The sequence below is a fragment of the Sesamum indicum genome, linkage group LG13 (genome assembly GCF_026168435.1).
Source record: "Sesamum indicum cultivar Baizhima isolate 11 linkage group LG13, ASM2616843v1, whole genome shotgun sequence".
NCBI lineage: Eukaryota > Viridiplantae > Streptophyta > Magnoliopsida > Lamiales > Pedaliaceae > Sesamum > Sesamum indicum.
In genome coordinates, this window is record NC_142669.1 from 8349919 (window position 1) to 8367277 (window position 17359).

The window sequence follows — 17359 nt, forward strand, 5'->3', positions numbered from 1 at the left end:
TTACTTTTAGTGAATCAATTATAATTACATTATAAATTTCAATTATTAATAATCAATACACATTATTTACTAATATCATTAATATGTATGATTAATAATAATTATTATTACAATAAATCAATTATTACTAACTATTAATGTAAATCAGTAGGCACAGATGGATGAAATTCAAAATAGAGTTTGTCTCAAGTACATTTATGATTTACCTTAAAAGCAAGAACATCATCATAAGAGTGGACCAATGGCATCTCAACAAGTGGGAAAAGTAATTTCCACAGCCAACGGTGGAGGTTCGCCGCATTCATTGCTACTGGATTCTGCTCCTCACCATTCTCATTCTATTTAAGCTGCCACATCAGAATCAATGCTCCATTCCACTTTGCTATTACCCAAAAAATATTTATTATATTAGTAATATACAATTCAAGAAAAATGAACAATTACATAACAAGTGTATCACCTTATCATATAATCAGTTTGATTCGACAAAAATTAGCTTGGGTAAACATACGCAAGATTTAAGTGAGAGCATAATTATATACGAGGTTTAAATTACATATCTTCATTTGCCAATGAACGAAAAAATGACGGACAAATATTACACAGGTCGTAACTTGAATAAGGGTAAATTACTATGAATTCTCCTAAAATTTTCTATAATTATAAATACTCCTTATCATTTGAAAATTACTAATACTTTCTTGAATTACAAATACACCTTTTTGCGATAGTTCGTCATAAGGGGTATTCGTAATTTCATGGTATATTTATAATTTTTCAAATAACGAACGGGTATTATAATTAAGACAAATTATTGAATACAAATTCGAGAGTTAATCATATTATGTTATTGTTCTTAGGTGATAAATACCCTAAAAAATCTGCATACGTTTAACCAAAAAAAATGTTTCAGGAAATAAATAAATAATAATAAGAATATTTTGCAAAATAATTCAACCTGTCAGGAAAAGGGAGGAAAAGAACAAATTTATGCAAGTGAAAAAGCGGGCAACGTCCGTACCATTCCAAGATAAAGATCAGAAGCAAATTGGAAATGCGATTTTGGTTATGAGAATCCAATGTTGAACCTATACCAACATCACGACCCCATTCCAACCAATCATTGCCATCTCAATATTAAATAATAATTAATAAGCCTCTTTAATTAATGCCCATTCTTTTTATTAATCTCAATTTTTATACTTTTTTTTTTTCAATACGAGTAGTCAAATTGAAAAATATTAAATAACAATTATATTATATCAGCACAATATAAAATATCTCGATTAATATAACTTAATTTATATCGTTCGATCTTAATCATGTAAAAATGGTACGATAGATCAACTCGTTTAAGTTTTATTTAAGATATAAAAAATAATTTATAAAATTAAAATTAAATTTTTCACAAAAAAAATGAAATAGTATTTGATTATATATAACAATGATATTTATGAAGTAAGTTAAAATTATTAAATGCAATCTTATATCTTATTGTAATTAAAAAGGTTATAATTTTTACCAATCAACTTTAATTTAGGTACATAATTTGATATTTGGTGACTCATTTAATCTTTTTTTCCTTAAATATAATAGTGGCTGAACTCAAATATTACATCTATATATATATATATATATTGCAATAAACTATACTTTTTATATATAGGGTTCGAGAATTTGGATTAAATGGAATATAAATACATTATATTTGATTTTTTTATTGAAAAAAAAAAGAAAATAAAGATAGAAAAGTTTTTTTTTCCTGAAAAATAAATGCTATTCTTTGTCAATTTTTGTTATTTTATTTCAGATCAAATTTTGCCGCACTCAATCAATCACATTAAATAATTCTTATATTTATTTTATTATTGACCATTCTTGATAAACCTTAGATATTAGTATAATTAATTTAAAGTTGTAATTGAAACACACTTGATGCACGTGTATAATTTATATTTTCTTATTATATTTAATTAATTAGATAAAAATAAAATAACTGACCATAATTAATAAAATGAATTAATTTTAAACACGTATGGATATGAAATTATAAATAACATTAATTAGTTAAAAACATGATTATTTCTGAAAAATAAGTATAAATTTAGGACATCTTAGACTAATCATGTTTTGCCATATGTGTTATCTTTTTAATAAATAGTATAGATATAGTCCAACTTAATAAATATAAAACATATAACATAATTACAACGGATTTCCCTGAAATTTGTTAGAATTATAATTATCTTCTTGTTGTTTAAAAAATATAAATAAGTTCGGATATTAATGATGGTATGTCAAATATTCTTCATAACTGTCTGTTGTAGAAATATTTGTTAGACTGTCGTTAATTTTAAATAAATATATATAATTATAACATAGTAGATGTAACCCGTTGTAATTTACTTAAACATTTATTAAATAATTACTTGGAATTTAATTCTAACTGAAAGTTTCCAAAGGGAGCAATGTCGTGTCAACTTGAGCTAAGCATCCCTAGTTATGGCTGCGCCACCACTTCATCCACACGCCAACGCCAAGCCTTCAATCTTCATCATCATCTCCCTCCGGCACATTAGCTAAAGCAACTTCTCTCTCTCTCTCATATTTTCAAGAATTCTTTTTTCAAATTTCCCATGAATCTGTCCCTATCCGCATCTTCCTCCTCTCTATATAGTTCTCTCCACTCCGCCTCACATTGTCTTGCACCTCTCGTTTCTATGTCCACAAATCTTGTGGGGTCACCGTTCCTACTCCATCCACCCATTTCCATGCCATTCAAGAACTCCACTCTCACCATGGCTGCAACTTGCGTACACACTTCAAGAACAGAAACCACCTCTTCTCAAACCAACCCAAAGATCGATGATCATGTGTTCGGTAGTTATGTCAGGTTTTGTAGACCCGACTTACCTGATCATGTTTCTTGCCTGCCCATTACAGAGAAAAAGTCCAAGCCCGTCAGCGTAGTAAACAGCCCTGATGAGAAGGGTGATGATTTATGGCTGCGGATGAAGGATGAGGCCAGGTCAGATGTTGAGCAGGAACCTATATTATCGAATTATTATTTTAGTTCAATCTTGTCCCATGACTCCATGGAGAGTGCTCTAGCCAATTATCTTTCTTTGAAATTGAGCAATTCTACCCTTCCTACTGGAACCCTTTACGATCTTTTCTTGGGAGTTCTCGTGGAGGATAAAGAGATTATGCTGGCAGTGAATGATGATTTGAGGGCTGCGAAGGAGAGGGACCCTGCTTGTATTAGCTATGTGCACTGTTTCTTGAATTTTAAAGGATTCTTGGCCTGTCAGGCTCATAGGATAGCACATAATTTCTGGTCTAATGGTAGGAGAATCTTGGCCCTTTTGATACAGAATAGGGTCTCTGAGGTTTTCGCAGTGGATATTCATCCAGGGGCGAAAATCGGGAGAGGGATTATGCTTGATCACGCCACAGGGCTTGTGATTGGAGAAACTGCAGTAATTGGGAATAATGTGTCAATTTTGCACAATGTGACATTAGGCGGCACTGGTAAGGACTCGGGTGATCGCCACCCAAAGATTGGTGATGGAGTCTTGATTGGAGCAGGAACTTGCGTTTTGGGCAATGTTAGGATTGAAGATGGGGCTAAGATTGGTGCAGGGTCCGTGGTGCTAAAACCGGTTCCTGCTAGAACTACTGCTGTGGGGAATCCTGCTAAATTGATTGGAGGGAAGGAGAATCCGGTTAAGCTGGATAAGATGCCTAGCTTGACAATGGACCAAACATCACATATATCTGAGTGGTCAGATTATGTCATTTAGATTCATAACTCTTAATTTGTGTTCCTATCTAGTGTTGAACCTTGAGGGCATTGTCCATGCTTTTAAGAGAGAACCCTACAAGGTTTCCTATTAGCATAGATGGATCATCGTTGCAATGTTATGATCTTGTGACGAATAAGCTTAATTCGGGCTTCATAGTTTTGTAATATTTGTAGAAGTTATGTCTGTCCCCAGACTAAATTTTACAATTTTTAATGTCAGTTATGCTTATTGTCACTGTTGAGGATTCATATTGATAGTGATCCTTTTATTTTGTTATGGAGCCAGCAGGTGTTTCCTGATCTGGCAGACCTTGTCAACTATGTTACTTCAATCTTGACAACTGCAGTGATCTTTTAATTTCAGCTTGTAACAAATTGAAGGTGTAATTTTATACTTGGGTCAGCTTTTAGTTCTATGTTGGACTGGGTGGCAGTATCCCAGTCAACCAATAGCCACGGGAGTGATAGACCTCCTTTTACTGTAATTTACTGTCATTAGTCGATCATGAGCATTACCCCTCTTCATGTACTGGTAGAAAAACCAACTGTAGCGTTATGTTGGCATAGATCGTTTGCACTTTAACATTTGGCGTGAGTATTTAACAATTAATGGAGGCCTCAAAAGGAAAGAGTCCAAAGAAGCAGTTGAAGTATGGCTAGAGTAGTCTCTAACATAATAAATCAGCAGTCACTCTTCTTTCTATTTCAAGAGCATTTAGTACAAAGAAGGCCCGGGGCTCTCATGACAAGGTAAACTACTTTAATCTACCTAAGACCTGAGCAATCTATTGTCATTTAACATGCTCCGACTTTTATTGACTGCTCTGGACTTTTGATTTCATGTTGCAGGCAGAGGTCTTTTAACGACAGGAATCACATACAAAGGATTTGTCCTCCTTGTTGTAATGCCAAATGTCTCCGTCATTTCCACTTTTTCAGGTTTCATTCCTCCAGGCAACAACCAATCAAAATGGTAAAGAAGCATTGCAAGCGGGAGCTCGACATTTGCAAGGCCAAATGATATTCCAGGGCACATCCTTCTTCCAGCGCCAAAAGGGATGTACTCGAAATTATTCCCCTTGTAGTCAACTGAATCAATATCAAGATATCTCTCCGGTTTAAAGCTCTCAGCTTCTTTCCAGTATTTGGGATCTCTTCCGAGCGCCCATGCATTCACCATGACCCTCGTTTTTGCAGGTATTTCGTATCCATCAATCTCACATTGCTCGTGGCACTCTCTTGGGAGTAGTAGCGGTATTGGTGGGTGCATCCTGAGAGACTCTTTGATGACACATTTTAGGTACTTGAGTTCATGAATGTAAACCTCGTCAATGTATCCCTTTTTGTCAAAAACCTGCCTTACCTCGTCTTGTGCCTTTTTCAGGATTCTTGGATGTTTCAGCATTTCGGCCATAGCCCAATCTATAGTTGAGGACGATGTTTCACTTCCAGCACTGAACATATCCTGTTTGCAGAAAGAATACAAAAATCAGAAAAATCCTACAGAACAATGTTAGAATTCCGTGTTTCTTGAAGTGTAAACATTCATAACTAACCTGCAGCACGGATTTTAAGTTATCAATGGTTAAATGCAATTCATCTCCGGAATCATGGAACTTGAGAAGAACATCTATTAGGTCTTCGTGTTTCTTGGATTCATTGCTGTTTGTTGCAGCATTGGTTGCTCTGTGATCATTGATGATGTTTTCAAGAATCCTATCTGATTCTTTATGCAGCCTCTCCACCCTTGCTCTCATTCCAGTAACTCGACTTAACAATTTGATGGAAGGATACACATCTGCGACATGCAATCCTGCTGCCATCTCAATAGCTTTTCTGATTACGGATATGAATGCGGCTTTTTCCTTTGTCTTCTTCCCAAGTGATGCCCGCGCAACAACATCAGAGGTAGTCAAGTTAACTCTTTCTGTTAAATTGATTAACTGCTCTGATTGAGAACCTATCCATCTGCAGAGATTAAAAGATTCTTCTTCCCTTATGTGCCGGAAAGATTGGACACGCTTCACACTCAAGAGCTCTAACGTGCAGATCTTTCGTAGTTGTCTCCAATAATCACCATATGGAGCGAATGCTATGTCTGTATTACCATAACAGATAATCTCTGTCACGAGAAGTGAAGGCCTATAGGCAAAGTTGAGATCGTGCGTTTTCAGGACATCTTTTGCAGCTTCAGCTGAAGAAACAACTACAGTATTAACTTCACCGAGTTTCAGGTGCATCACCGGCCCGTATCTCGATGCTAAATCACTTATAGTGCGGTGGGGTGGTCGGAAACCAGCAAAAAGGTACAAGTTCCCAATCAGCGGCAACTTTCTTGGCCCCGGGGGAAACTTTGGCTCCGGGTTCATTTTGGTTCTGGAGTGAGATGTTGCTCTTAGAAGTGTGATTAGCAATATGAAGAAGGAAACAAGAATACTGAAAGAGGAGAGGTCTAGATCCATGAGGCTAATGAGAAAGTTGCTAGTTTGGTGTGTAATAACCAGGTTTGTTCCTTTATAACAAGCTCAAGCTGGTAGATGGTGCACCTGCCAACTACTCTCTGCAAGACACATGTTGCTCTGCCTTAATTGTTGGACATTAGTGTCTGAATTTTCTTGGTTTTCTTCCTCATATGCCGCCCTTCAATTGTCCAAGGATTGGTTTGATTCCTCTGTTGTCTTTTGTGTTTTCAGTTAGATTTTCATCATACTCAGCCTAATCAATTATGTAATAAATGTCGATATCTGTCATAATTATAAATATATTTATGTTATATTAAAAATTACAATTACCCGTCGTGGATGTGTGTGAAACCTTATAATAGCTCCTAACCAAGTGTATAAATACAAAAATACTCGAATTTTTAAAAAAACATAAAAAAACTCTCTAAGAATCTGTGTCCCATCATATTGTTATTCTCCAAAACAAAACTTACTCTATTGGACAATCATCACCTAAAATCTCATCAGTGACGCAATGAACTATCATCTACAGTATGGAGTTGCATGTAAACTGGAACAACTACAGTTGAGAAAATTGAAATTTTTAATCTAATAAAAATGTATTTAAATCTCAAAGAATGTATATATAATCCATCATAAATGTTGTACTTATTATGGACTTGATTACTATGTTAAAATTATATATTAATTAAATAATAAATGTAAACTATATTCTATAGAATGACATTGGAAATGTAATATATCCTTGTACAATTTACATAATCCCAAGAGTGTATTTTCGGGAAAGAGCTGATTTGGGAGATTCTTCCATAAGATGCCAATAAATAAAGTCGGAAAGAACTTGTGCAGACATTATAATCATAACAAAATAGTTACATTTATACTCCAGATTAATGTTTTGTTTACACAAATTATTATTATTTTTTTTTTTGTGTGTACAGAAACCATTTTCTGATACTAAAAGAAATAGTTTTTGTAATAATGTTAACGTTTTTGGATGGTATATATATATATAATTTTTCAAAAAATATGAATAATTTATTTAAATAATATTGACATTTTTACTAGATATATGTGTAATTATCTAAAAAGTTATGAACCATTTACGTGACCAAATAATACGTAGGACTTAGGAGTGTAAAAGCAATTATCCCTAGTCCTAAACCAAAAATATCTTTGACCAAACATCACATACTTCTGAGTGGTCTGATTATTTTAGTTAGATTCAGCCAAAATATATTTTAGTCCCACATGATATAGGGTTCAACATTTTTAGTCCTCAATTTTGTGAAAAATTTAAACTAATTCTAAAATTGAAAAATTCGACACATTTAGTCTTATATTTTATGGAATTTTCAACAAAAAATGAGAAAACTTGACATTTTTAATCCTCTACTTTTCGAAATTTATCAGACTAAATTTTTCATTTTTGAACCATTTTGAAAACTCCATAAAACATAAGACTAAATGCATCGAATTTTTTTAATTTTTTAAAAATTATTTTGAAAATTACATAAAACAGAAGACCGAAAATATTAAACCCTCTATTTTATGGGACTAAAAATCTAATTTCGCACTACTCTTGAATTTGTGTTGATCTAGTTTTGAAGCTTGGAGGGATTTGTCCATGCTTTTAAGAGACAATCCTACAAGTTTTGTATTACCATAGATGGATCCTCGTTTGAATGTGTGGTTATTGTGATATTTGTACAAGTTGTCTGCTCCAGGACTGCATCTGTACATTTCTTTAATGTCAATTTATGCTTATTCCCACGGTTGAGGAGTCAGTTTGACGATCATACTTTTATCTAGAATTTAAACTAGATTACTCATGTGAAGTTGAGAAGAGTAAATTACTATAAATAACAATAGCAAATTATCTCCGGATCTATAGTTTAGATAGAGGGTAATTTACTTTATTTATCAAAATACGAAATAATTTCCTATTGGGGAAATTGCCGTTTTCCCTTTTTATGCAGTAATCCAGTTATTTGTTGATGAGGCAAACTTAGTAGACACATGTTCACTCGGGCAAAGGTGTTCTAAAGACAGGAATGACATACAAGGGATTTTTCCTTCTTGCCGTGACACCAAACGTCTCCATCATGTCCACTCTTTCAGGTTTCATCCCTTGAGGCAATATCCAATTAAAATGGTAGAGAAGCATTGCAAGCGGGAGCTCCACGTTTGCAAGGCCGAACGACATTCCAGGGCATATCCTCCTTCCACCCCCAAAAGGGATGTACTCAAAATTGCTCCCCTTGTAATCAGCTGAATTGATCTCAAGATATCTCTCCGGTTTAAAGCTCTCAGCTTCTTTCCAGTATCTGGGATCCCTTCCCAGCGCCCATGCATTCACCATCACCCTCGTTCTTGCAGGTATTTCGTACCCGTCAATCGCACACCCCTCGTGGCATTCTCTTGGAAGTAGTAGAGGTATTGGTGGATGCATCCTGAGACACTCTTTGATGACACATTTTAGGTACTTGAGTTCATGAATGTAGTCCTCGTCCACACATCCCTTTTTGTTGAAAACCTGCCTTACCTCGTCTTGCGCCTTTTTAAGGATTCTTGGATGTTTCAGCATTTCAGCCATAGCCCAATCTATAGTTGTGGACGATGTTTCACTTCCAGCACTGAACATATCCTGTTTGCAGAAACAACACAAAAATCAGAAAAATCCTACAGAATTCCGTGTTTCTTCAAGTGCATAACTAACCTGCAGCACGGATTTTAAGTTATCAATGGTTAAATGCAATTCATCTCCAGAATCATGGAACTTGAGAAGAACATCTATTAGGTCTTGGTGGTTCTTGGATTCATTGTTGTTTGTTGCAGCATTGGTTGCTCTGTGATCATTGATGATGTTTTCAAGAATCCTGTCTGATTCTTTGTGCAGCCTCTCCACCCTCCCTTTCATTCCACTCACTCGGCTGAACAATTTGATGGAGGGATACACATCGCCAATATGAAATCCGGCCGCCAGTTCAGTAGCTTCTTTGATCACGGATATGAATGCGGCCTGCTCCTCAGTCTTCTTCCCAAGCGTCGCCTGAGTAACAACATCAGAGGTACTCAAGTTAATTCTTTCTGTCAAATTGATCAACGCCCCTGTCTGAGAAGCTATCCATCTGCACAGATTCAAGAATTCTCCTTCCCTTATGTGCCGGAAAGATTGGACTCGTTTCACACTCAAGAGCTCTAACGTGCAGATCTTTCGCAGTTGTCTCCAATAATCACCGTATGGTGCGAATGCTATGTTTGTATTACCATAACAGAGAATCTCTGTCACAAGAAGGGAAGGCCTATAGGCAAAGTTGGCATCGTGCGTTTTCAGGACTTGTTTTGCAGCTTCGGCCGATGAAACGACCACAGCATCTACCTCACCCAGTTTCAGGTGCATCACCGGACCATATTTTGAGGCTAAATCGCGTAAAGTGTGGTGGGGTGGTCGAAAACTAGCGAAAAGGTGCAAGTTCCCTATCAACGGCAACTTTCTTGGCCCCGGAGGACACTTCACATCGGTTCTGGACTGAGTTGCTGCTCTTAAAAGCGTGATTAGTAATACAAACAAGGAAACAAGAAGAGTGAAAGAGTAGCAGTCAAGATCCATGAGGCTAATGAGAAAGTTGCTAGTTTGTTGTGTGTTCATATCCAGACTTGTTCTAGTCTTGTTCCTTTATACAATCTCAAGCAGACAACTGTGGACTGGTAGATTGTACACTTACTCAACTAACTTACAATAAATGCACATCAAAGACAAATAGTCCGATGCTGATTCATCCTCAATAATTGGACACAAGTGTCTGCATTTTCTTTGTTTTCTTCCTCAGCTGCAGCCCTTTTCATTTCATAAGACATCTAACTGCGGAAGTTATTGAATCAAGAAAGGTGTGCGCTATTGCCGTAAGTCAAAGGTTTTTTCACATTTCATGCGTAAAGCGACAAGCTCTTGATGTTCATTGAACATAACGCATGTATGAATTCGAACTCAAACACAACAATTAATTAAAATGACGGGCTCATAATACATTCACATAAAGTGACGGGCTTTACGTTCTTGAGGACTTAAAACTTTCAAGTGGAGGATTAGGGATTTTAGCCTTTACCTTAGTATATGAAGGATGTCTTTTGATATGTTCGGAACAATTGTGATTTTGGTCACAAACATAGCTATTTATGTAATTTTAATTTTCAAATAATTTAACATTGCAATTTTGACCATCAAATTATTATTTTTTTTTGGCGTTTTTAGTCCTTTTTATTAATACAATTATTAAAATTAAAATATTATTGAACCAAGAAGAAAGGTGTGCGCTATTATAGAATTTAAAGAAAATAAAATATTATATTTGCCGCCTTTTGGAGAAGTCAAAGGTTTTTCCACTACATAAAACTTCAGTACAATCGCATGCATAAAAGTGACGAGCTTTTCATGTTCATTGAAATTCGAACTCAAACACAATAAATTATGTATTCTAGCATAATTTTCATCGAATCAAGTATTATAATGCTTTTAGACATGTAATTAGCCTCGTGAATCTATATTCTTATTTGATCTATTATAAAATTATAAATCGGCTAAAATGTTTATTTTATTTTTTGATTCAATAAAAATAGCCTTATAATTGTGCAATGTTTAATGGTATTTATGTAAGTTAATTTCATTATTGCTTAAACGTTAATTTTTATAAATACATTAATTGAAAACATTCATCTCAGACAATTTGTAATAAAATTTTTAATAATTCCTTGAATTGATTAAATTCAATTTTAAAATTTCTAAATTCATGTAATTAAATTTTATGTACATCACTTTGTTATATTTAATCTAGCTTAAATATTTCATACTTATTAACTATAAAACAAGTACAAATACCAAACAAACGCATATCTATGTATTATGTTAATACATAAATCTAAAAATAGAGAAAAACAAAAAATATAATATTGAAAAATTAAAATAGGCATTAATATTTTTTTCAATGCACAAATTCTTTTTAATTAAAATTTATAAAATTATTAACTTATGACCCACGTATAACACGTGTGTATTGTACTAATTGAACAAGGACAACGCCCTATACGATATTTAGTCGTTTGATTGATGGATATGACGAAGGCCGAATTAAACGAAATGTGAACTCAAAATTTTGCCGTTGGAGAGTCAACCTCCGACTTTGTTGTAATTCCGTAGTAAAAAATAGAATTGAACAAATCATCATTTTCTACAAAAAACTTACACTCGTGTGTATTATACTAAATAAGGACGAGGTCTGTACCAAACGAAGTCCTTTTTGATTGATAGATATGATAAAGACCGAATCACACGAATGTGAACTCAAAATTCACATGTAACACATATATAGTTACTAACTGAATAGGACTACGGCCTACACGGAATGAAGTCCTTTGGTTGATAGATATGATGAAGGCCGAATCAAACGAAATGCGAAGTCAAAATTTTACGTTGGAGACTCAATCTTTGATTTTGCTGCAATTCCGCAGTAAAAATATAAAGTTGAACAAATCATCATTCCTAATTACGCGTCATTTGTAACACGCGTGTATCTTACTAATTAAACAGGACAATGTCTTGTACCAAATGAAGTCCATCGATTGTAAATATGAAAAAGGCCGAATCAAAAGAGATGTGAACTCAAAATTTTCTGTTGGAGAGTCAATCTCTGAATTAGTTATAATTATGTGGCAAATAAATTCAATATTGCCTTTCCCAAAATACCCCTATGTTTATCTTTATTTTGCAGATATTCTTTGCCAACTTGTGATTTTTACACCCAAAAAATAAATAAATGATTAGGTTTTTCAATTTGATAGGTCATTTAATGTTTAATTCATTAGTAGTTTTCATTCAATTTTCAGTCACTATTTTTTTAAATGATAATTCTAATTTTCTCTTTTTTTAAAAAAAAATTGAGATGAATCTTATATAATAACGATGATTAATGATGAATGCTATAGAATCGAAAAGATCATAATCATTGACTCTACGAATTAGACTCCCTACTTATATCTATTCCAATTTTAACTGTACTAGTTATCATTACGTACGTCCCGTACATAAATATTAAATATCTATACGGGAAAATATTATTTTTTGTTCTATAATTTAGCGTTTTTCTATTTTTTATCCTATTATTTACAAGATTATCATTTTTGGTTTCATAATTTTAAAAAAGTAGCACTTTTAGTCTCATGACACCTTTCCTTTAGATGCTTAACGGAAAAGGCCACGTGGCCGTTAAGTGCATTGAACCAAAAGTGCTATTTTATTAAAGTTATGGGATCAAAAGTAATAATCTAATAACATGTGGGACTAAAAGTGTAAAAGTTTTAACCGCCACATGTTATTTTCTGTCAAAATATTTAGCAAAAATGTGTCGTGGGACTAAAAGTACTATTTTTTAAAAGTTACGGAACCAATAGTGAGATAGCCATAATCAATGAAATCAAAAGTGGAAAGATTCAAAATTTTTGGAATAAAAAATATTATTTCTCCTATCTATACTGACAAATACTGACAATTATATATTTATCACCTATGTCCTTTTCGAGGCATTGTAAGATAAAATTTCATCCAATAAATTAATTATTTGAGTTATCCTCAAAACTCCAATAAATAACATGAATAAAGATATATATATATATATATATGGAATAATTATGTTTACCTTCCTTATTTATAATTTATTTATATAAATCTTTTTTTTCTTTTGCATAATTATATAATTATTCAAAAACAGTCAAAAAGTATGGATAATTTGTGTAATCTAAGTATTTCTTGGGAGTATTCATGTAATTTTTTAAAATATAGAAATAATTTGTATAAATGATATTAAGTGTATAAGTGCAATTTTCCAGGAGATACAAGTGATTCAATAAATAGACTACATGTAAGGAGCTTAGACATAATTATCGCTATTATAATTTTATTTTTAATTTAAGAATGAAAAATTCATATAAACCCTAATCTAATATCAAATACAACAAGGGGGGGGGGGGGAGAAATAAATAAATAAATTTATTTTTGCATGGTAAAAATCTCCAAAAGAGTGCTAAAAGATGGATGTTTTAGCAAAAATTCACACACAAAACTACTTGGGTCGACATATGCGGTATAACTTCTCAACTCCACACATCGGAATTTCCGGGAAAATTCACTTGTTTTTGCAACTAAGTGATGAAGATTTTTGCTGGGAATTAGTGAAATTTGTTAATCCACTTGAAAAACCAACTGCTTCAACACAATCACAGCGTAAATCTAGGAAAAGTTTGTTCTTTTTTTTAACTTTATATGATGATCATAGGCGCTAGTTGGACAGTTTAAAGATTTGCTTTTTTCTCACTAATGTTTGTAGAACATACCATAAGTGATGAACAGATTTGCAATGTTGAGGTCCCTGAAGAGCATCATTTTCTTGCCATTTTGTTATGATGGGTTCTGTTTCTTTATGTTTGGGAAAGACTCTCAGCAAATAGAGTGAGCAAAGAGAAAATGTACAGTGTGAATGAGAGGAGAAGATTTTTCTTGACATGGAGATGGGGATAGTTTAGTATTTCTCAAGCTTAGTCATTTTTCATGTTTTTAAGGTTAGCCCGGATCTTTTTATTGTCCTGTTGAACACTCATTTTTTATAGTCTGATTGTTGGAGGCATTGTTTTTTCATTTGTCTGAGAATGGTTCAGTTCTGCACAGGATTTAGTATTTGTCTTTATCTTGGTTTTTTGCGAAGTTTTTTGTAAATTCTTGTCGGCAGTGTTCTTCATGTTTAGTACTTTATTATAAGAGGGTAGTTGTTTTTGCTAGTGGAGACTGGAGAATTACTCTGTTGTTATCATGAGTGATTGATTCTTGTTGTAAAGACTTTGTGCTGGGGTTTAAACTTGTTGTCATTCATATCCTTACTGTATTTTCTTCTGTTTCTACCGGTTTGATGGCTTTATTACCTGTTTAGATTGCTGTTTGGTGCTTTAGATTTAAGGTTGGATAACTATATTTGGTTTCTGTCCCGGTTCTGATGAAGTTCTACGTTTACGCCTTCCTCGATGTTTTTCGTTGTAATATATGATAAGGTCACAATGGTTCTTCCATTATCAATTATTTCAGTATATGAAGATTATGGCTGTCTTCTTTCTGTATTCTTTTTTCATTCTTTTTTTGCGGAGGAAAAACAATTTTTGTTTCATTGATTTTATTGCGTATCTATGCGCAGTGAAATGGATTCATTTGAGGCTGCAAAGGTTGTGCATGACAGAATCAAACAGTTGGAACCACATGTTGCAAGAAAGATAATTGGATATATGTACTTACAAGAAATTCCTGACCAGGAAATGATTCGGTTAGCTTTAGGGCCGGATAGCTTGATCCTCAACTTGATACAGAAGGCAAAAACTACGCCCTTTTTAGCTCCAACACCAATACTTTCACCTCCAATTTCTCCCACTATGAATCCAAACCCTTTGTCAAATTCTCTTTTCCCGTTTTCATCGTCTTCACCTCACCCGTTCTCAGCTCCAGCATCATTTCAGAATGTAGCGTCTTACTGGGAGCCTCAACGAGCTACAGAGCAGCAGGTAATGCATAATGCTGCTTTGAAACTGATACCATCCTCCGATTCAGAATACAGTTTGCCAAACCAGTTGATGGGATCAGACGATCCGCTAGACTATTTTGCCTCAGACACTGCTTTCAACAATATGAGTATTAGGGGTAGTAGAAATTCTCGCAGTATAATAGATTATCCTGTCAAGATTTGTCACTATTTCAACAAGGGCTTCTGCAAGCATGGCAGTAATTGTCGCTTCTTTCATGGTGAATCCTTTCTAGAGAATTATCAGCATATATTTGGTCCGAATTCGCATGAAGCTGCACGTGAAGATCAAGTATTTTGCCCAGGGTCTCTTGAGAAACTAGAACTTGAAGTCATAGAATTGTTGAAATCCCGTAGAGGCAATCCTGTTTCAATTGCGTCTCTGCCAATGATGTACTATGAAAAGTATGGAAGGACTCTACAAGCTGAAGGGTATTTAACTGAAAGCCAAAGACATGGGAAGGCTGGTTACAGTCTGACGAAACTTCTTGCTCGGCTGAAAAATAGTATTCGCCTCATTGACAGGTGTAATGCTGGTTCTTATATCCGTAGTCATTTATGTGGTTTGTTCATACGCTGATGATTCTGTCTTGTAGGCCTCATGGACAGCATGCTGTAATACTGGCGGAAGATGCTCCAAAGTACATGGACGTTCGAGCAGAAAGAAACGAACCTGGTCCAATTGTTAATGGTTCTAGGCAAATATATTTGACATTTCCGGCTGAGAGCACTTTTATCGAGGAAGATGTTTCCAATTACTTTAGGTAACACTGTTTCAATTCAATCTGTTGTGTTTGGGTGGAACTCTTATCATCTTCCAGTTCTCTAATGGTTCTTCGGTTTTTTTTAGCACGTTTGGTCCTGTTCAGGATGTCAGGATTCCCTCTCAGCATAAACGGATGTTTGGTTTTGTAACTTTTGTGAGTGCTGATACGGTCAAATTAATTTTGTCCAAGGGAAATCCTCATTATGTCTGTGGTGCTCGTGTTCTTGTGAAACCTTATCGAGAGAAACCAAAGCCTGCTGAACGGTATGTTTTCCTCTTTACTAACTCTTTCGAAAACTGTGCTTCAATTCGACGAGTACCCACTACTCATTAGTGGAATTTTCGGTCATTGATGGATTTTCTGTGCCAGCATTCCTATATATGCATATCTGCCATTTAATTTGTTTTCTAATGCAGGAAGTGCCATGAAAAATTTGAGCCTGCAATGTATTGTCGCTCACACCCAATAGATATCGACCCGGAACTTCAAGCCAGTAAGTTATTGACAGTTAGCCTGTCTTAAACCTAAACACTTGGTTCTTTGCTTTAAGTCTGAGATCAAGACAGCAATAACATATGCAAGTGATAAATGAGAAGTTTATCATATGAAACTGCAAATGCTTTTTGATCCTTGGTTTTATGATGGATAACAGGGTCGGAATCTTACGGGCTGTTCAGGCGGCAGCTAATGGAAGAACACAGAAGGTCCCTTGAACTTGAGGCGAGGCGTCTCTCACAATTCCAGTTAGCTTCCAAACCTCTTGCTGGCCAATCTTGCTTGGGTTATTCCATGGATGAGCTTAAAGTGCCTGAAGGTCGTTCAGAATTTCTTGATCTTCATTTTTAGTCCATTTTCGTTGAGTTTCAGGTCTTTGTTTCCACTTTTTGATGCTTCAGATCTAAACTGTGCAGATAACTCCAGATTTCCTTCTGCTGATCGATACCATTATCTGCTTGATGTTCTGAACAGTGGTTCTTCGAGTGATGATAACCCCAAGTTCTCAGTAAATAATTGCTGCGATCATGACGGGTTGGCATGAATCTTATTTCTTGTTTTTTGCTATTCTTTGTGTTTAGAGTGCCTTCTGAATATTAGGTACAAAATACATTTCTATGAATAGAGTAACCCATAAAATAATCGAAACATTACCACGTCATCAAACAGCACGGGGGCTATGCAAACAGCTTAAACTTGTTGGACATGTTTCTATAACTTACATGCTGCCCCAACATCATTTATCAGCTTAACCACGGTGTTTTCATACTTACAGTGCTCAAGGACTCAATCTTCCCGAGAACCCCTTTGCGCCTGCACTCGATAGCAGCATTTCAGCGGTCATGTAGATTCAAGAAGACCAGACACAAAAGATCAGAGTTTATATCAGTAGCTTTTTACAAGTCACCATCTTTAGTTGACTGGATACAGTTCTTTCTTCTGCTACACCATTCTACTCAGCTTGCTGACTAATTGAGGTACGTATTGGTAGAGATAAAACCAGAAGAATGTCCGTCCCATTACGCGAGTTGAAGGAGGTAGGAATTACGGACGTGACGCAGAGATGCATATAAGAAGAGAATAGAGTTGTTAGTGTTTGGATAGAAGAATGCAATATAGGAGTTTTGACTTAGATGACGAAAGAAAAGTACCCACATAGTACATATTCACTATCTTTGTGAAACGGGGCGGTAGACTAAACTGTTTAGACTATCAGTT

General features: G+C 34.7%; 4 protein-coding genes across 4 annotated transcripts; 2 read left to right on the forward strand and 2 right to left on the reverse strand.

The window, feature by feature from the left end:
* Positions 1-2472: 2472 nt before the first annotated feature.
* LOC105176611 (serine acetyltransferase 1, chloroplastic) lies at positions 2473-4040 on the forward strand. The gene has a single exon (XM_011099478.3). The coding sequence runs from the start codon at positions 2637-2639 to the stop codon at positions 3801-3803; it is 1167 nt and encodes a 388-aa protein (XP_011097780.1). The 5' UTR covers positions 2473-2636; the 3' UTR covers positions 3804-4040.
* Positions 4041-4474: 434 nt separating this feature from the next.
* Positions 4475-6447, reverse strand: LOC105176609 (salviol synthase). The gene is made up of 2 exons (XM_011099477.3): positions 5362-6447; positions 4475-5270 (listed from the first exon to the last, which is right to left on the reverse strand). Exons 1-2 carry the CDS (start codon positions 6265-6267, stop codon positions 4644-4646), a joined length of 1533 nt encoding a protein of 510 aa, XP_011097779.1. The 5' UTR covers positions 6268-6447; the 3' UTR covers positions 4475-4643.
* Positions 6448-8161: 1714 nt separating this feature from the next.
* On the reverse strand, positions 8162-9945 carry LOC105176612 (salviol synthase). Its single transcript, XM_011099479.3, has 2 exons — positions 8987-9945; positions 8162-8914 (listed from the first exon to the last, which is right to left on the reverse strand). Exons 1-2 carry the CDS (start codon positions 9917-9919, stop codon positions 8291-8293), a joined length of 1557 nt encoding a protein of 518 aa, XP_011097781.2. The 5' UTR covers positions 9920-9945; the 3' UTR covers positions 8162-8290.
* Positions 9946-13404: 3459 nt separating this feature from the next.
* LOC110013120 (zinc finger CCCH domain-containing protein 18) lies at positions 13405-17327 on the forward strand. The gene is made up of 8 exons (XM_088877056.1): positions 13405-13878; positions 14502-15404; positions 15476-15643; positions 15730-15909; positions 16063-16139; positions 16299-16460; positions 16558-16675; positions 16917-17327. Exons 1-8 carry the CDS (start codon positions 13868-13870, stop codon positions 16987-16989), a joined length of 1692 nt encoding a protein of 563 aa, XP_088733182.1. The 5' UTR covers positions 13405-13867; the 3' UTR covers positions 16990-17327.
* The last annotated feature ends 32 nt before the right edge of the window (positions 17328-17359 follow it).